Source organism: Crinia signifera, chromosome 4 (genome assembly GCF_055691185.1).
Source record: "Crinia signifera chromosome 4, ASM5569118v1, whole genome shotgun sequence".
Lineage (NCBI taxonomy): Eukaryota > Metazoa > Chordata > Amphibia > Anura > Myobatrachidae > Crinia > Crinia signifera.
Window position 1 is genome coordinate 276,665,515 of NC_139220.1, and position 20,723 is coordinate 276,686,237.

At 46.5% G+C, this 20,723-nt stretch overlaps 1 protein-coding gene across 1 annotated transcript in view; it reads left to right on the forward strand.

Moving 5' to 3' along the window:
* Positions 1–20,723, forward strand: part of SH2D6 (SH2 domain containing 6) — a 63,365-nt gene that overhangs the window by 25,729 nt on the left and 16,913 nt on the right. The window contains exons 4-9 of the mRNA XM_083179809.1: positions 3,845–3,861; positions 3,941–4,046; positions 4,644–4,702; positions 8,103–8,157; positions 8,546–8,683; positions 17,967–17,995. Coding sequence (XP_083035935.1) covers positions 3,845–3,861; positions 3,941–4,046; positions 4,644–4,702; positions 8,103–8,157; positions 8,546–8,683; positions 17,967–17,995 — 404 coding nt within the window. The remainder of the gene's footprint in view (positions 1–3,844; positions 3,862–3,940; positions 4,047–4,643; positions 4,703–8,102; positions 8,158–8,545; positions 8,684–17,966; positions 17,996–20,723) is intronic.

Here is a 20,723-nt window from a genome sequence, read left to right on the forward strand (position 1 = left end):
GCTCTTAACGCAAGAGCTGTCCTTTGCAATAATTATTGCATATGTTAGTGCACATGCCATAATTATCTATGCACTAGCCGGCGATGTGCGGCGGAGAGGGGCTGCGGATGTTACTGCATCCCACCCAAAAGGAGTGGGTTCAGGGGCCAATTCAGAATCACTCGTTGCGAATCCGAATTCTGCCCCCAGCCCCATTTCTGCGCATGTGCAAAACGACGCGGCAGCAAATGGCTTTGGCGAGTTACACACTGGCCGGGCCGTTCGCTGCGGAGAGGGAGGGCCAGAGGTTTGTAGGGGGTGGCAGCCACCAAATGATTTCTCTCCCCTTTGGCCGTATGTGAGAGGATGTGTTTATGTACATCCCCTTCCAGCGTATGCTGCTTAGTGTGCCATACTGAATCAGGCCCCCAATGCAGAGTTGTGTTGTGAAGATCACACACAGGCTGTTATTCAGGGCATAGTTCTGACATACACCAGACTGCCTGGCAAGGAAAACGTTAATCTGTCCTAATCTTCCTAATATGGGTTAGCGTCACTTAGCAACCATTCTCTTCTGGGTTTGTTAGGATTACTTAATGGAAAATGTATTACATTGGGATTTAATTTACATACAGTATACAGAAATTATACGGTGCTCACATAAATGACAGGGATATTTCCAAAATCAATCAAATATACAAAGGTAGAATAAAAAAAGAATATAAACTCACTTTTGAGTTAAATATAATTTGTCTGGGACTGGCATGGAAAGATAGTAGTATACAATTACAATTTATTTCCAAAAACCTGATGAAAACATGGGTTCTATGGCTAATTCTTTTCTTGTTCTCGTCCTCCCTGGGAAATTTGGAGGCAGGGTCTGTTGAGGGGGTGCGGCCAAAGAGGAGGCCTTCAGCAGTGGTGACAGAGCACAATACAACCGATCCAGTAACTCCCTAACAAAAGAAATCAGGCTACAGTAGCAAAAAAGCGGTTCTCTGACAAGCTCACAAATAACCTGTCCACTAATGACCCTGTATCTGTGTGGAAAGGTATGCAAGCTATAACCAGCTACAAGAAAACACCCAAACCCACCATCATGTACCGAGACCTAGCTGATGAGCTGAACAACTTCTATTACAGGCCTGAAAAAGTAGTCCACTGTGAACCGAACCATACCCTCTGTGCTGCCCCAAATGTCGACAGTGAACTCCAGTCACTCCAGGTCATCCAAGTAGAGGTGGAGGAGATGTTCAAGAGGGCCAAACCAAGGATAGCACCAGGTCCTGATGGGGTGTCACCATCTGCCCTGAGAGTATGTGCGGGTCAACTTGCCCACATAGTCACCAGGATCTTCAACAAATCACTGGAGCTTCGCAAGGTTCCCTTCTGCCTCAAAAGTTCCACTATTGTTATGGTCCCCAAGAAATCTACTATTACAAATCTGAACGACTACCAGCCGATAGCTCTGACGTCTGTGATCAAGAAAACATTTGAGCGCCTGGTACTGAACCACCTGAAAGCTGTGACTGGCCACCAGCTAGACCCCCTCCAGTTCGGCTACCGAATGAATCGATGTGTTGAGGATGCAGTCAACCTAGGCCTGCACTACATTCTGCAGCACTTGGATATGCCTGGTACCTATGCAAGGGTCCGGTTTGTCGACTTCAGCTCGGCTTTCAACACAATCATCCCTAACGTCCTCCACCCCAAACTAGTCCGCCTAGGAGTCCCTGAAGCTACGTGTTCTTGGATTGTGGACTTTCTGAATGATAGAAAACAAGTTTTGAAAGCGGGGAAATTCACCTCCCAAGTGCGGTCCATCAGCACAGGAGCCCCCCAGGGCAGTGTACTCTCATCCCTGCTCTTCTCCCTGTACACCAATGACTGCATCTCAGAGGCGCAATCAGTAAAGATAATCAAATTCGCCGATGACACTACCGTCATTGGCCTTATCAAGGGGGACGAATCGGCCTACAGACAAGAAGTGGACTGATTGGCCCGTTGGTGCAGCAGCAACTATCTAGAGCTCAACCCACTCAAAACCATTGAGTAGTGGTAGTGGACGTTAGGAAGAAGGCTGTTGGTGTTCCTCCGCTAACAATTGCTGACAGTGTGGTGTCGCTAGTGGACTCCTTCAAGTTCCTAGGAACTACAATCTCCCGAGACCTTAAATAGGGGCTCAACACTGATACTATTGTTAGAAAAGCACAGCAGAGGCTATTCTTCTTTAGGCAACTGAGGAAGTTCAACATCCCACAGAAGCATCTGCTCCTCTTCTACTCCACGATTGTGGAGTCTGTTCTGTGCTCCTCAATACTGGTCTGGTACAGCTCCGCCAGCGAGAGAGACAAATGCAGACTCCAAAAGGTAGTCAGAACTGCGGAGACGATAATCGGACGGACCTTCCCTCTGTCCAGGACCTGTACCTGTCCAGAGCAAAAAAGCTGGCAACGAAGAGAGTCATGGACCAACTACATCCTGGCCATGGCTTGTTTAACCTGCTGCCATCAGGCAGACTCTACAGGGCTATTCCCACCAGGTCCACCAGAAGCCAAAAAAGTTTCTTCCCTCAAGCGGTTCACCTGTTGACACATGAACCTCACTGTCTAGTCACGCCATAACCCTTTGCACATAATCTAACACGGTGTCTCCTCGGAATAACTATGACTGTACATGTTCCCCCACCTGTTTATATTGTTTATTGTTTATACTGTATGCTGTTTACTTGTTACCCACCTGGCTGCTGCACAGCAAACCAAAAACAAATTCCTAGTATACGCAAGTATACCTGGCCAATAAAGCTGATTCTGATTGAAGGGCTGGGATCCCTCCTCATAGGGCATGATTCCGAGGGGCTGATTTATTAAGCTCGGTGAAGTGATAAACTGTCTGGTTTTTATCTCCGGCCAATCAGCTCCTACCTGTGAAGTTACAGGCTTGGTTTGAAAAATGACAGGTAGGAGCTGATTGGCCGGTGATAAAAAACAGACACTTTATCACTTCACCAAGCTTAATAAATCTTCCCCTGTGTTGGAAACAGTTGCAGCCATCCTTGTGTCTTTTCCTGCAGATGCGTGTTCAACTTTATGCTAATTCCACAGCAATGCCCTTCCCTGATGTCAAGGGCAGATTGGGAATGTATAGTGACCCTGATTTTTTTTTTTTAAAGTAGCACCTTTATACAGTATGTGGACATTGGACATTGTATACAGTATGTGGTACCGACAGGGGTTCCAGTCCACCGGGGATCTTCCCTGGTTCTTTTCATGCCAATCCTCCCCTGAAACCAACTCATTTTTGAGTCCTACAGGTTTATTCCTCTTAAGAGGAAACTGGATTTAATGACATCTCCCATAACCTCCTGTGTGGTGCCATCACCTGGGGAGGAAGGACGCCCACACGTGTACTGGCCACTGGTTCTGGTGCACCGCATCAAATTCCAGTGCAGATGTAACACCTTCATTATCACCATTTGCCATCATTTGGTTACTTATAAGTTTCTATGAGAAGAATCAGTATATGTCCCACAAGTTGGGCGAGATCATCCATTTCTGCACACTGCACATATCAGTATAATTCTGCACATATCAGCGTAATGAAATAGGACAGAGAGATGCCGAGTAGGTAACAGTCTGTATGTGGTCATTACATTACTAGTTACTAGCCCGTCACAATGACAGAACCATATAACAGTAACATAACAGCGTCTGAAAGGAACAACACTTAAATTGCTCCATCGGGTGCCATCTAGTGGCCACCAGCTCTTGCAAAACACTTTAATTCCTCCCATAGAGGAGAGGAGCAGCAAAAGCCTGTTATTATATAGGATATGCGCTGATTTGTGTTCTCTATCTTTTTCCAGAGAATAATAATCCAGAGGTAAGTGTCAGTATGTCTTCATCCATAACTCCAGAATTACTGCTGCTAGACAGTTACAGTTTTCTCCTTTGTTTATCAGGAAGAAGAGGAGGAGGATGACTTGTATGAGCCACCCCCCTGCGATCTGCGGAGTAGGGCCACCCAATATGTGTGGACACCCCAGGACAATCACAGTGTCTATTTAGGTATACAAATGTGTGCTGCATGGTATATTTGCAGTAATGCACCTCTATACAGTTGTGTGCTTCTCCTCTGTGCAAAAGTAGCTGGCTTTAAATCACAAGTCATTTACCTCCAGAAATTTGTATGGATCAATCCAGTGGCAAATTTGGGAACCCCCCCCCCCCAATTAGGTAATTGTCCCCTTCATGTTGGAGAGCCTGATGACTCTAGACCAGTGGTAGCCAACTCCAGTCCTCGAAAGCTACCAACAGTTCATATTTTCTATATCACCTAGCTGGGGCACAGGTGTATTCATTACTCACTGACACATTATAAATGATCCACAATTGGAGCTAATTACTTCACTTGTGATTCTGTGAGGAGACCTGGAAAACATTAACTGTTGGTAGCTCTGGAGGACTGGAGTTGGCTACCCCTGCTCTAGAAAGTCCCAATTTCACCCCCTGGTAATGCCTGTTTCACAAATGCCCATTGACCCCACTAGCCAGTTGCAAAATAAAAAAGCAAGCAACTGGCCTCCTCTGGCCAGCATTTGGGTGAATGTGGCAAGTAAGCTTCATTTTGTTTTTAATTACTTTATTGGAATAATTTCTGCCTAGGTCGCCAGGTGAGTGGGCCTGTTCTACAGAGACCTCCCATTGTGGGCAGGGCTGAGCAGGTAAGTGATAATACTACAGCTCCCAGCAATCTCTGCAATTTAGCACTATTTCCTGCAAACAAACATACAGCAGTAAACCTGTTCAATGTCTTTGTGTAATATTATTATTATTATCATTTATTTATATGGTGCCACAAGGGTTCCGCTGCGCCTGACAATACATAGCTGAGCACAAAAACAAGAAAAATAATGAATTACAGTACAAGGCAATTTAGGACAATTACATGGTTACAAGACAGTTACGGCAGGGGACAGGACCCTGAATTATCAGGGTACCAGGGATGTATTATCAGAAAAGCATATAAGTAGAGCTATATGTACTGACTGTATGTATACAGGGGGGAGAAGAGGGGCGTGAAGGGCTGTTTGGGCTCATTTACTCATTACCATATGTGTACGCCCCGCGTTTCATGGGCGTTGCCATGAAAACGCTGGGCGTACGTATGGTAATGCGGCCGTGATGCACGTGTGGGGGGCGGACATATGACATAGCCGGATGCCAGCTGCCTGCTCATTAGGGTTGCCACCTCATCCCTTTAAAACTGCTTTATTTTTACACTGCAATATAGATCTCACTTTAAAGTAAAACCCCACCCAAATCTAATTCTCTCTGCACAAGTTACATCTGCCCCCCTGCAGTGCACATGGTTTTGTCCATCTAAGAAGGATTTTGTCAGAAAGAGTGAACTAGAATAAGGCCCTGTGCATGTGTGTATGTGTGTGTGTGTGTGTGTGTGTGTGTGTGTTGACCATTGTCTACTTTTTTACCCTGTTGAGCTTTTCTGCCTGATAACCTTAACCACCATTAACCTTTTATCTGTTATCCTTTTGTAACCTTTTGGTCTAATCATGCATGTCGACAATTTGGTGTTGACTGTCGACATAAATACTGTATATCTTTTATCCCACACTCATATGACTTGGATGAATTAACCAATGCAGGATTTTTATTTGTCTACTGTAATATGACCACAAGGGGGCATAGTTATAACTAGTTTGTCACTTTTATGAAGAAAATAATAATTATTTAAGGGTTTTCTGAACAATTTCTTTCACAATATCAGTGGCATAACAATAGCCCCGCAGACCCCACAGTCATGGGGAAGCGCTGATTAAATGGGGGGCACCGGGGGTCTGCGGGGCTATCAATGCGCTGCACTGCCAGGATCAACCTTATCTCTCCACCGGGACCCGCAGATCGACTTGTCTGCGGTCCCAGCTCTCCTCCTGGCTGGCTCCTGCTAATGAAAGATAGCCTACAAAAAATGGCTGCCCCCTTACAGCAGACATTTTTTGAGAATACTAGAGGAGACGGCGGCGCACATTTTATAGTAATGCCACTGCACAATATCATCTAGTGTGTACACTCAATATCATTTACAATGCTTGCTCCCGATGAATGATATCTACCGAACATGCAGGTCAGTTTGCTAATATAACCAAGCAACCTGTTTAGCGGGCCCTGGTGATGTCAATGAATGATATTGGTGACCGATGTCCTTCATCATGGATGCACAATCCACGGTCCACGGCTCTGCTGACATGGTTAACTATATAAGACGCGGCCACCCTCAGCTAGTGTGTATGGGATTTAACCCAGAACCTACCTAGCCTGTGTCATAGGCACAGGCTGATCAAGCCTGGAACTGACGTGACAAACCCTACCTGAAAAGGCTTGGGAATGTCTTCCGTTCTCCTGACACTCCCAGAAATGCCAGCTTTCTGTCAATCAGCTTGAAAACAACTAGCGATCAGAATAGACAGTTGGTTTTGTCTTGCAAATTGGCACAGCAGCGAATAGGTTTCGATACCAACCCCCACCCCCACCCCTCCCCTTTGAACACTGGGATGCGTTAAATGTATATGATTGGTCAAGGGAAATCTACATCACAAGTGTTTATTTATTTTTTGTGTGCAATGTTATTCTTGATTAACATAAAATAAATATATTTAATTGGCTACCAATCAAAAATCCGCCTTTCAAACAAAACACATCCTATTTATAAATAACATCTCAAGGAGTTAAGAATAGCAATGGCACTTCGCACAGTGCTTAATGCATTTTGCCAACCATTTGGCAGATGGAGCGGGCCAGGGAGAGGTGTGGGGGCCTCCTAAGAACAAATTCTCTGGAATGCACATTTCAGTATTTGGTTCCTTCTGTGTCTGACCTATGACCCCCACTCTAATATTGCATCATTCATCGTTTAGTAGCGGAATCCAGCCAAGACCATTTACTTAGATACAACAGGGCCTGACTGTGACTGCTCAATGACAACCTTGTCTATCTAGAGAGGATATATTTGACCATATGACCCTGGCCTGGCAGCTGCTGAGGAATAGCAAGTTAGCAAGTCAGATGGACACTGAACCTAAAATAGAAGTCGCTTTGAAGACTAGATCTGCTATGAAACAGTTGGAGAATGCTCACAACATAGGGCCAGGATTCAGAACTGATAGCTGATGGGCGAATTAGTGGAGCCCAGCGATCAGACAGTCACCACCCCACCAAAGTTAAAACCCACCCCGTGCAGACATGTAGGTCAGTATACTGTGTAGTTATACCAGGTGATTAGGCCAGTGGCGTAACTATAAATTTGGCTCCACCCTCTTTAGTAAAACATGACAATGGTGCAGACTGGTTACCTGGGCCACTGTGCGCCGCCATGTGTAGTGCTGCAGCTCCTCAGGAGTGACGTGTGCCCATGTGGCGTAACAGGGAGGACATCCCGTCCGCTGACATACTGTAGCCTTCCTTCACCAGCCTCAGCTTCAAAGGACCGACTGGGGATACTAGCGGAAGTGTGTGCGGGTAATGACATCGGCTGCCCCCAGGTGCAGAGGAGGCGAGTAGACTGTGGAGGGGGGCGGTACGCAGCTGCAGGACACAGCCACCGTCGCCACTACTACTAAGTGACAGCAAACTGTGTAATCGCAAAGGACAGCAGGTATTTTTCAGTGCGTCCCGAGACTGCTGGCTCCCCCAAGCCACATCTGGGGCTGCCACACCATAGTTACACCACTGGATTAGGCCATTGTAGACCTACGTTGAGCTGTTGATACATCTCTTGCAGAGGTAATGCTGGTGCACTGATTCTGAAGATAGCTGTGACAACAAGCAAATGGATGCAGAGATGCATATGGGCAATAGCATGAGATTAGCCCTGTGCACACAATGCCGGACCAGTAACGCAGGGCATGTGGTCAGCTCTGCATAGGTCCCAGGGAGTTATTCAGTACCGCTTGCTAATCAGTGGCCATTCACTGCTTAGTGAGCGGCTTAACGCAGCCCGCCCTCGCATGCGCATACTTTAATTAGACATTTTCCATGTGATGTTGAACTACCATTGATGGTTGTTGTAGGTTGGTTTTATGACCCTGCTTATGTTTTTGTCCTCAGAGTCACAGGCAACAGAGACTACCTGAGCCACCTATATGTCGTGACTTCCATTCAGGTACTGGGGGGTGAGACCATTGTGGATTTGCCAGAGGTGGAATGTTTTCTCCATGGTTATTGGTGTTTGGAGGAGATTTCTCAAATATTTGAGAGTGATAAAGGGGTATATACACTAAACCTTGGAGAGAGACAAAGTGGATGAAGATATGTGGCCTAGGTATTAAACACTATGAAGAGATTAAGTGGATTTACATACAGTAAAGTACCAGACAATCAGCTCCTAACGGAGCTGGTCTGGGGAAATCCTGGTGTTAGTGTAAGGACCTTAAAGATATTTAGGGTGTAGAAAAGCAGAATAAGAAGTGTGTGTACGTTGCTAGAAAAATACATAACTGGAATGAATGAATTGTTGATTTTACTAACACATGTCTTTTCTTCTGTTGCAGCTCCGAAGCAGTCCAGAACCATCCCATTCAGCAAGCCTGCATTGCCTCTCCCAATACCTGACCGCAGGGTGTCCCTACCTTGTGCTGCCATACGTTCTCCCCCAGCATGCTCCAACAAGTTCCCACGAGGAATGGATGGTGAGATATGTTCCATAAAATAAATATATTTAGAGGAACCTCTAACCTCTTTCTCATCTGAGAAGGATTTCCAGCTAGCAGCTGTAGCATGGCAAAACCTTGTTTAATATAGCCCAGCCTTATAAACTAATAGCAGGACTTGGAGGATGAAGGTTAGGCACTATAGTACAGTTAGGGTTAGGGTATCAGAGAGGAGGTTAGGGTTAGGCACCAGGGGGAGGGTCGGGGTAAGTCTATAGGAGGGAAAAAGACAGGATTAGGCACTAGGGATAGAGTTGGGGTATGGGAGGAGTAGAGTTAGGGTTAGGCACTAGGGGAAGTGGTAGGTTGGTCTATGGGAGGGTTAGGGGTTAGAGATTCTCACCACTGGAAGCGTGGCAGTAGTAAATGGAAGTCCTCATCAGCTGCCCCCTGGCCAGAGTCACCTATCCAAATAAGTCACCACTAGGCCACCAAGCAGGGGCGGATTGGGGATCAAAAGTGGCACTGGAAAATATCTGGAAGTGGCCTCACGGCGGCACAAAATTGTAAAATAGGTGGAGCCTAATTGCAAGGGGTGTGCCCTAGTAATTAAAAAGGCATGCCCATTACACATTATGCCCATGTACTGCCCATTACATATTATGCACACACCGTAATGCCCATTACACATTATACCACAAACCGTGATGCCCATTACACATTATTCCACAAACCGTAATAGCCATTACACATTGTGCCATTACACGTTGTAACACACACCCTAATGCCCATTACACGTTATACCACACACCGTAATGCTGAGTACACAGTATACCACACACCTTAATGTGCGTTACACATTATACCACAAACCGTAATGCCCAGTACAGGTTATATTACACACACAGCAATGCCCAGTGCACGTGATAAAAACACACTGTAATGCCAAGTACATGTAATACCACATACGGTAATGCCCATTACATATTATGCCAGGAGTTTCATGGCAAAAGATGCATGTTCTCCTGGTGGAACCAGTGTTCCTGCAGTAGCGTAATTATATATTTTGCACCCCCTGTGAGGACACTCATAATGTCCCCTGCAGTGCCGCTTACACCAGGGGCATAACTAGAATTTTGTGGGCCCCATAGCAACATTTTGAAAGGCCCCCCATTGTCACTACAATGACCCATTGGTGGACAGAAGAAAGGAATAAAGAGTGATGGGAGATGAGAGACAACGGCCGGAATGTACTAAAGTAGAAATGCGGTAAAAACACCACTATTTCTAATGCACTAAAGCCAGGAGAGACAGGGACAGACTGTCTGAGTTAGGGGGAGGAAAGAAAAAGAGAGAGCGGAAGTGTGGGGAATGAGGTAGGGAGGAGAGAGAGAGACTATGGGAAGGCAGTAATAAAGGGGGGGTGCACTAATATCCGCTGCCCCACTTCAACGCACCTCGCCAGCTAACGCATCGATAATAATCGCATATGCACTAAGATATGTGAGTATTATCGCAAAGAGCAGTCAGCGATGTTAGGGGCAGTGCCGGGTAGTTGGGTTTGCGAATAGAAGTCCATAAGCTTCTATTGGGCACCGGTAACCTGGCGTGTGGGTTTTAGCACCAGAGGCGTAGGGAGGGCGGAGCCACCGGAGCTCATGCTCTGGGCGGCGATTGGTCAAATGGCGCCGCTGGCCCGCCCCCCCCCCCCCCCCCCTCCGCAAATGACACTGCAAGTGTATGAAACAAGCATCACATGCAGCGTGCTCAGCGCCGGCGGCTTCCCTGCCCGCGCCTGCCCTGCTCGCCCGGTCCCTGCCGCCAAGCGTCATGGGCGGTGAGGCCGGGCGGCGGGCTGACAGTCACTCCGACCTATGTCCTCCTCCTCTCTCTGAAGTGCTGCTGCTGCCCGGTCCGGCTTCCGGGCAGCGCAGCGTAGCAGCAGTGACACTGTACAGACTCCTCCCAGCCAGAGTCACCTGTCTCTGACTCCCTCCCTCCTCTCTGGCTACAGCAGCATCATCAGCCTTCCCAAGCACTGGCTGTAGCCTGGAGGAGAAGGTGTTTTGCTGCCGCCCGTGCCACCCTGTAACTTATCCCATTATTCAAGGTGGATTGATTATTATTATTTTTTACAGCTAAAGAATGTTTTCTGCTGCTGCCCTGGCCTGCTGTGCTGTATATATCTTTATATGTATATATATTTATTTATTTACAGCTGTCAGCATGTTATATAGTGCACCAGATTCAGTTACAGTGTCTTATATAGCGCAGCAGGTTCCATCACAGTGTCTTATATAGCGCAGCAGATTCCGTTACAGCGTCTTATATAGGGCAGCAGATTCCGTCACAGTGTCTTTTATAGTGCAGCAGATTCCGTTACAGTGTCTTATATAGCGCAACAGATTCCGTTACAGCGTTTTATATAGAGCAGTAGATTCCGTTACAGCGTCTTATATAGCGCAGCAGATTCCGTTACAGTGTCTTATATAGCGCTGCAGATTACGTCACAGTGTCTTATATAGCTCAGCAGATTCCTTTACAGCGTCTTATATAGTGCAGCAGATTCCGTTACAGTGTCTTTTATAGTGCAGCAGATTCCGTTACAGTGTCTTATATAGCGCAGCAGATTCCGTTACAGCGTCTTATTTAGTGCAGCAGATTCCGTTACAGTGTCTTATATAGCTCAGCAGATTCCGTTACAGCATCTTATATAGCGCAGCAGATTCTGTTACAGTGTCTTATATAGCGCAGCAGATTCCGTTACAGCGTCTTATTTAGTGCAGCAGATTCCGTTACAGTGTCTTATATAGCTCAGCAGATTCCGTTACAGCATCTTATATAGCGCAGCAGATTCTGTTACAGTGTCTTATATAGGGCAGCAGATTACGTCACAGTGTCTTATATAGCTCAGCAGATTCCTTTACAGCGTCTTATATAGTGCAGCAGATTCCGTCACAGTGTCTTATATAGTGTCTTATTTTTTACTTTTTTCTTTTCAAATGTAACATGCCAACACATGTTAGCCACGCCCCCAATTCATTACCGAGGGGGGGCATGAAATATGCCCTTGCTCCGGGCACCATGGCTCCTAGCTACACCGCTGTTTAGCACATACGAGAATGTGGGTAAAAACCCTGATAACACTCTGCCCAAAGAGAGACGTGAGAAGGCAGGGGGAAGAGACAGATAGAGGTAAAAGAGAGAGAAAGGGAGGAGAGAGTTATTATGAGAGCTGGGGGGAGAAAAATATAGGAAAAAACAGCGGGTGGGGGGGTTGAGAGGGAGTGAGAGAGAGAGAGGAAGGGGGATAGAGAGAAGTGGGGGAGAGGTGAGAGGAGGTTTAGCGAGACAAAGAGGAGGGGGGACCAGTGATTTCAAAAGAGTTGACAGGGCAGCATCACTTTGTTTCTTCCCTACCCAAGCCTGCCTTGCCATTGGTGAGACCCCTGTATCCCGGATCCTGTCACCAGCACTCTAGTGGTTGAATCGCCAGGCGTGCTATCCCCTGCTCCGGCAGTAGAGGACCAGCATGTGCCTGGCAGATCACTTGAGTGCCACTTGCTCCAGTAGCTGCTGATGGGGAGAGGGGTGTCGGTTCACAGGATAGCGGCAGTGGCATGACTGCGTGCTGGACCCGGCTTCAGAAGTAGTGGATCAATCCACGTTTCCTCTGAAGCAGCATCGGATGATTCTTTGTGTGCTACTGCTTCTCAATGGCGCTGACAGCGGCTAAGGGTTGAGGTACGGCCCTGGCTCTGACCCAGGCAGCAGTAGCAGTGGATCGCTTGTGCGCCAGTTGCCGCTGAACAGGAGGGGGGTGTTGCGGGTCAACGGCAATATTTTAAAAAATACCTGTAAAAAATCAAGAGGGTGCAGGGTCAAGCTGCCGGGCCCCATAGCAGCTGCATCCCCTGCACCATATAGTTACACCACTGGCTTACACATATAATACCCCCTGTAGTGCCATTTACACACAATGCACCTTACATACATAATGCCCCTTACATGCTTAATGCCAATTGAATTGCGGCCAAGACCCATGCGCATGTTATTGAGAGACACAGCATAGGAGAGGGTGAGAGAGAAAGCCCGGGACAGATCAAGGGCCGCATTTATCAAGCAATATTTGCGGCTAAATCCCAGAAAACATCTGTTTTCGGGGGGTTAACCGCAAATATTTAGTATCCCCAAATGTATTAAAGGGGGACCGCAGCAGGAATCTCCGATCCCTACTGCGATCCCCCCCTGCAGCGCCACGCCGGCCGCATCACCCATAGGTTTCTATGGGGGATGCGAAACTGCCCAATGAATACACAGAGTGCAGCCCGGCATCGTAGCCCTGGGCTATCGCCATTCTAATATGGCGATAGCCCATTGTAGCCTATGGCTACACATCGCACTGCCCGAGCAGGGCAGTGCGGTAAGAGGGGTCGGCGGGGGTCAGCGCATCACCGCGCATGCGCAGACCCCCCCAGCTTCCGGGTCAGGGCTTCGAAGGGACGGGCTCCTTTCGGAGCCCTGTCCCTGTGCCCCCATAATGATAAATCCCTGCGGTATCAGATGATACCGCAATGCGATGCCCGGCGATGTCATCATGCCGGCATTGCTTTATAATGATAAATGCGCCCCTAAGAGAGGCCACATAGGAGTTAATGAGAGAGACAGCAGGGGAGATTGTGACTGAGACAGAAGGGAAGAGGGGGGAGTGAGAGAGACTGCAGGGGAGTTAGTGAGAGAGACAATAGAGGAGATGGGGCCAGATTCTCTAAGCTTCAAAAGTGATAATATAGAGAGTGATAAACAGCCAATCAGCTCCTACCTGCCATGTCACAGACTGTGTTTGAAAAATGTCAGGCAGGAGCTGATTGGCTGGCTGTTTATCACTCTCTATTTTATCACTTTTGAAGCTTAGAGAATCTGGCCCATAGTTAGAGAGACAGCAGGGGAGAGTGATAGACCGCATGAAAGATATTGAAAGAGACAGCAACAGGGGAGAGATAGACTGCAGGGGTCACGGAGTACCTTTGTGTTATGCTCTGCTGTTGATGTCAGGTACAGCCTTGCCTTCTCCCTCCTGTGTGGTGTCGGCCCGGGGAAGCAGGGACCAGGAAGATCAGAAGAAGAAGAAGAGAGGAACTGTTGGGGGCGGGGCTCCTGGTGAGTTCGGGCAGGAAGCTGATCTGGTGGTTGGGGGGCGTAAAGCCCCGTACACACGGGGGAGATATATTGCTGAGCGATATATGGCTGAGCAATATATTGCTCAGTTTCTCCTGTTCATCAGCGAACAGAGATGGTCGCTGATGAAAATGAAACTGCCAGGGGAGCCCGGCAGTGGTAATCAGCTGGTCGCAGGAGCATGTTCCTGCGACCAGCGATCACTACAGGGGTAAAAACGGGAGCGCGCACCCGGGGATATATCGCCGGTGCACACTCCCATCATGCGCAATATGGACGCTTAGCGACCATATTTCCCACGATAGTGTACAAAATCACCCCCGCGTGTACGCACCGGGGCGTTGAGTCACTCTTTGCTGTCATTGTGCTGCTGGCTTCTCTCCAGACTGTCAGCCCAGCTGAGCTCTGACACACAGAGCTAAGAACAGCCCCACACAAGTTGTCTCCATCCACAGTGTGATAAGGCTGCCTATGCGCAGCAGGAATTCAGTATGAAATCCCGGCGGTCGGGATCCCGGCGTTCAAAATCCCGACGCCGGAATCCCGACCATCGAAATCCCGACAAGGGGGGGACGTGGATCGCCCCCCCTTGCGGGCTCGCTGCGCTCGCCACGCAGCGGGCCCGGTGCCTCGCTACGCTCGGCATGCTAATTTATTCTCCCCCCAGGGGTGTTGAGGACACCCACGGAGGGAGAAAGTGTCGGGATTTCGGCGGTCGGGATTCCAGCATCGGGATTCTGAACGCTGGGATCCCGACCGCCGGGATTTAAACTGCATCCCGCGCAGCAGCACAGCCTTATCACAGACTGGTAATAACTGTGGATCTACAGGGCTTCCGTATGTATCTTGCCTCCGGGCAACTGTAACAAACTTACGCCTCTGTGTACAGGGGAACCCACTAATGAGATCCCACTGCCTGAGGGTGCTTGGTTTGTTTCTATGGAAACTACATTAGCCCACCTGCTAATTAGTTAGTGATCCCTCCAATATAAGTAAGTAAGTTTTATTTATATAGCACACTTTCTCCAACAGGACTCAAGGCGCTTATAAATGTGTTGTTATAAATTATACCATAAGGAAAGTATAATGTAGATTTTACTGTGTGAACAAACCTCAGTGTCACATGATATGGTGTCGGTCTGTGTAATGGTCATAGAGAGGACATCTGTATATTCACAGTGTCACCAGGAATCTGCCAGCTCCAGTATTACTCATATCACTTCATATTATCTGTGAACTACCGTATAAGGATATTAGAAATCACTGAACGGTCCCATGTAGGCCTAATTATAACATACCCTTCAACATGGCCTATTCCATTAGGTACAAAATGCTCTGTTCCTGGACTTCCTTACCAGTGGCAGTTGCAGAGGTGGGGCTGCAGCACAATCCAATATTCAAAAAGGGGAGCCACCCCCACTGCCACTCCAAACGTCACTGTCCTGGACTCACTGACAATTGATGTGACCCCCCGGTACTTATGTATTATCTGGGCTGCCGATTTTTTTGATTGTATGCCTTAACTTAAGGCATACAATCAGATGCGATGCGATATCGCATCGCATCGCATACGACCATATCGCATGCGATGCGATGACCCGATTTTTCCATAGGATTCAATGTTAAAATGGACTGAGTCCATTTTAACATGGAATTCAATGGGAAAAAGGGGTCCTTTTCATACCCCTACTATCCAAGTGGGCATGGAGTTGGATATAAACCTGTGGCAAGCGTAGCGAGCCACCGAGCCCGAAGCGTGGCGAGCGGACGGTATTCTGTGTCCCCTCGCGGGGCTCGCTACGCTCGCCACGCTACGCTCGCCACAGGTTTATATCCAACTCCATGCCCACTTGGATAGTAGGGGTATGAAAAGGACCCCTTTTCCCATTGAATTCCATGTTAAAATGAACTCAGTCCATTTTAACATTGAATCCTATGGAAAAATCGGGTCCATCGCATCGCATCGCATCGCATGCGATATGGTCGGATGCGATGTGATGCGATGGACCCGATTTCAAAATCGGCAGCCCAGTTAGTACATAAGTACCGACCCCCCTCTTTGAATATTGGACTGTTCTGCAGGCTCACCTCTGTAACTGCCACTGGCAGGGAAGTCCAGGAACAGAGCATTTTGTACCTAATGGAATGGGTCATGTTGGAGGGTATGTTATAAATTATCACATACTGTAGACGCAGGACAGGAGTGGCCATACAATTGTGCTCATAAGTTTACATACCCTAGCAGAATTTGTGATTTTCTGGCCATTTTTCAGAGAATATGATTGATAACTCACAAACTTTTCTTTCACTCATGCTTAGTGGTTGGGTGAAGCCATTTATTGTCAAACAACTGTGTTTACTCTTTTTTAAATCATAATGACAACAGAAACTACCCAAATGACCCTGATCAAAAGTTTACAAACCCCAGTTCTTAATACCATGTATTGTGGTAGTTGTGGATGAGGCTCTTTATTTTCTCAGATGGTAAAGCTGCCCATTCCTCTTGGCAAAAAGCCTCCAGTTCCTGTAAATTCTTGGGCTGTCTTGCATGAACTGCATGTTTGCGATCTCCCCAGAGTGGCTAAGGGCGGGATGTATCCGCTGACATCCCCCGTTCGCCTCCGCATTGTGTCCGGCGTATGTATCAATAAAGTTTTGCATTTCTGTTGTCAAAAAAACTTCGCTGGCTTGTACTATCGCGGAGTTTCCGGCGCGGCAGTTCCTGTAATAGATTCCTATGTAAGCTGATGCGCTGTATAATGTATTAACATTCGCAGCGCTCAGCTAAGCCTTGGAATAATTTGCCTAGTATTGCAGGCGATATACATATAAAAAACATTAACACAAGCATCAGCGGCAGGGACTTTTGGCCAGCGGGCATTAGAGGAACTTCACAAACACATCACCCATATACACAGCCAGCATAGCACTATATAGCGCTATGTATAGCATTCAGATAATCATGTTATCATCATGCTAAATAGTGCTATGCTGGCTGTGTGTTTGGAAAGTTCCTCTAATGTCTGCTGCCCCTAGTCCAGTGCATAGAAAAAACAGATTTAACAGATCTGCGCATGAGAGGAAAAATACACTTCATTGCGCATGCGCTAAAAAAAAAACCCGAACAGATTCCGACAGAGGTCGGCGTTACCGCGGACCTAGGGAAAGGAAAAAAAAATAATACATAACCCGGAAATCTCCGCAAAACGGCAGCGAAAGAGGCACGAAAAAAAAGAACAACACTTCACTACAGAAATGCGAGTATTGATACATCCCGCCCTCAATGATATTGAGGTCAGGAGACTGAGATGGCCACTCCAGAACCTTCACTTTATTCTGCTGTAGCCAATGACAGGTCGACTTGGCCTTGTGTTTTGGATCGTTGTCATGTTGGAACGTCCAAGTACGTCCCATGCGCAGCTTCCGGGCTGATGAGTGCAAATTTTCTGATAACATGCTGCATTCGTCTTGCCATCAATTTTGACCAAGTTTCCAGTGCCTTTGTAGCTCACACATCCCCAAAACTTCAGCGATCCACCTCCATGTTTCACAGTAGGAATGGTGTACCTTTTTTCATAGACCTTGTTGACTCCTCACCAAATGTAATGTTTATGGTTGTGACCAAAAAGTTCAATTTTGGTCTCATCACTCCAAGTGACTTTGTTCCAGTTTCAGCTGCAGCACACTAATACATGGGGAAGAGGCCGTAGCAGCGAGCGCTGATACCACTTCTCCCCATATAGTGTTCATTCTAGCACCCGCTATCTTTGAAAACCCATGCAGTTCCTCTTCCTTGCCTGGGGTGTCACTGTCTGCTGTTGTGCTTCAAGCACAGTGTGGTCTGTATATCAGCACTGATATGCAAACCAGACCTGTGCTAGAAACACCACAGCAGACAGCGACACCCCAGGCAGGGAAGAGGAACTTCATGGGTTTTCAAAGATAGCGGGTGCTAGAATGAACACTACCATATCCACTAATGGTACATCTACTCCATAGTCCTTAGAGTAAGGATACACCTAGTCATCATTTATTTACTAACGCATATGGCTGTATGACAGATTGATATAGGCAATCTCGGTTGTGCCAATTGTATAGTGTATTTCGGACCATGAAATTCATATGTTTTTGTCTTCCCCTGCAGATCTGTACTTAACGTTGCTGGATGCGCAGGTAAAATATTTCTTCAAAGGTCACTTAAAGGGACATTATTCTGTGTAGGGGGAAGAAAAACCATTTCTCCTGGTATAGGGTGCACTCGTTTCAGTAACGATTAGATAAGAAACTTTTTACATTTTGCTACCTGATCACCCAAGCAAGTGAAAACCAGCAAGCATACGTCTTCAGTGATGCCAGGCCGCTACGTTTGCCTAAATTCAATCACTCAGTCCCATTTCTCCTCGTAGTCAGATTCATTTAAGATAAACTGGGTAGTACTTTAAGAGCAAACTAGAAATTCTTTTTTTTTTTTTTTTTTAAATTACGTTTTTATTTAATTTTCAATATAAAACAATACAAAACACACAGTTACATTTAGTACCAACGTAGTACTCACTTTACACAATTCATTACTTAAAAAACAGTACCTCATGTAACATAACACAAAATACACATAAACACGTTCACAGCAGAACTCCCCAAAAAAAAAAAGAAAAAAAAACCATAAAAAGATATTTCCCACCTTAAGGACCACTCAGCTTTATCTATAACAATGTCCCCTGGCCCATTGCACACAGCCCCCTTGCCATCCCCCCGTCCATTCTCCTCTCCAAAAAGCCCAACCCAGGCCCCCACGGCCTATTTATTAAGCCTCTCCACTTGTTCATAGACCGTACTCCACCATTGACAGTAAAAAAAAAAAAAAAAAACCTACTAGCTATAGTCCCGGCCCTATCCCTTGGGTAGTATACCGTATTAAACCCAAAGAGTCACTCAATCCAGAGAGTATATATCCTAAATATCGAATTATATATATCCACACAAAATCAGCCAAAAAAGAGGAAAATGAAAAAAAAAGGAAGAAAAAGGAAAAAAAAAAAAAAAGAAATAAGAAATAAAACACCCATTTTGCTGAGCTATCAATTAAATTGTACTCCAAAATTACTAAATGTATCTTAGAGTGTCAAAGACATCTCCGTGTATATATACTATCTACATCAATTTTCACTAGAGTCACCTCTAGCGCTTAAATGTGGACCTATTTCAAATCACGTGCCTACTGTAGAAATATCTTGTGAAATAACAGTGAAAACAAGTAAATTCCTTCCCTTTATCACTCCTTTTTCTTCCCTACCCCGCTCGCCCCCACCTTCCCCCCACCCCTCTACCCTCCCCTTCTATTCTTTCCCCTATTACTAGTGAGTTTATTAAACCTTATTCTGTGTAAGAGAGGAAATCTCCTCATATGTACATCTGCAACTATAATATTACATTATTTAAATTTGATCCCTAAACCAGTGCTTATACAATCTCCCTCTCTCTGATATTGACCCTATAGTCTACTGACCGGTTCCAATATCCCCATATACCCAGATATTTAGTACTCGAACCCCGGGATGCATACACGTACTTTTCATGTTCACTAGTCTGGTTAACTAAATTAACCCATTCCCCATGGAGGGGTCCCAAAGGGGACATCCACCTACGTGCGATAATTACCTTCGCTAGAGCCGCTAGGTTTTTTGCCATCTGTTTCATTTCCCGGGGGACTGTCCCTTCTGCCCATATCCCAAGGACCAAATTCAGTTTATTTAGGGCATTTCGAGGGACACCAATCAAGACCAAAGTTTCAATTATATCATCCCAAAACCTGCTAACCATCTTACAACTCCACAGCAAATGGTCGAGAGTGGCATCCCCTTCTCCACATTTCGGGCATCTATCAGACCCACCCCCAGCAAATTTTTTAAGTCTGACAGGTGTTACATAGGTCCTATGCAGAATATTGAATTGGACCTGTTGAGTCCGCATTAAGTTTGTTGCCTGACGTGGGCCATCCAAGGCGACCCTCCAGCCTGTTTCATCTAGCTGGGGGATGTCCTTGGTCCATTTTTCCCGTAGAACCCTTAAATCCTCAGCCTGAACAAATGAATGTAGATAGTGATACATTTTAGACAAGCGCTTGCCCTTCGCTAGTTGTTTAATGAAGGATTTGCACGGAGCCTCCACCACCTCCCACCTGGTGGATTTGCCCCCTACATTCATAGCACTCCTTACTTGAAGATATCTGAAAAAGACTGCCTTGGGAATACTAAATTCTGCCTGCAACTGGGAAAATGATTTCAGCTCCCCTCCCTGACACCAATGGCCCAAAGTATTGGCCCCGTAGGTGTTCCACACTAACCCTCCTTGTTGTTCCTTGAGGTCCCCCATACCTGTTAGCGAAAGAATTGGAGTGTCCGGATCGAGACCAACTGCTTTTGTTAGTTTACAAGACCATCTCCAGATTTTAACCGCTTGGCTGATTATAGGAGGGAGATCCCTCCGGAGCCCCCTCACAAACAATCTCTGAAGAGGTGTATAGTCAGGATCCACACACTCCACAAGGCTTCGCAACTCGGCTGAGTCTTCTCCAGACCTTACCCAGGCACATATTTGAACCATCTGAGCGGCCATATAATATATTTTGAAATCCGGAAGGGCCATACCCCCTTTATCTCTATCCCGACTCATAACATCCATTTTTACTCTAGGGATTTTATCCCGCCAGATAAATGAGGATACTATGCTCTTGATCTTCCTAAAGTGCTCATCCCCAATAAAAACTGGAGAATGTTGTACTATATACAAAAATTTAGGCAATAATGCCATTTTGACCAAATTAACCCGTCCTATTTGAGATATCTGAAGTCTGGACCAACTACGGCATTTGGATTTTAATAAACTAATATATGGAATTATA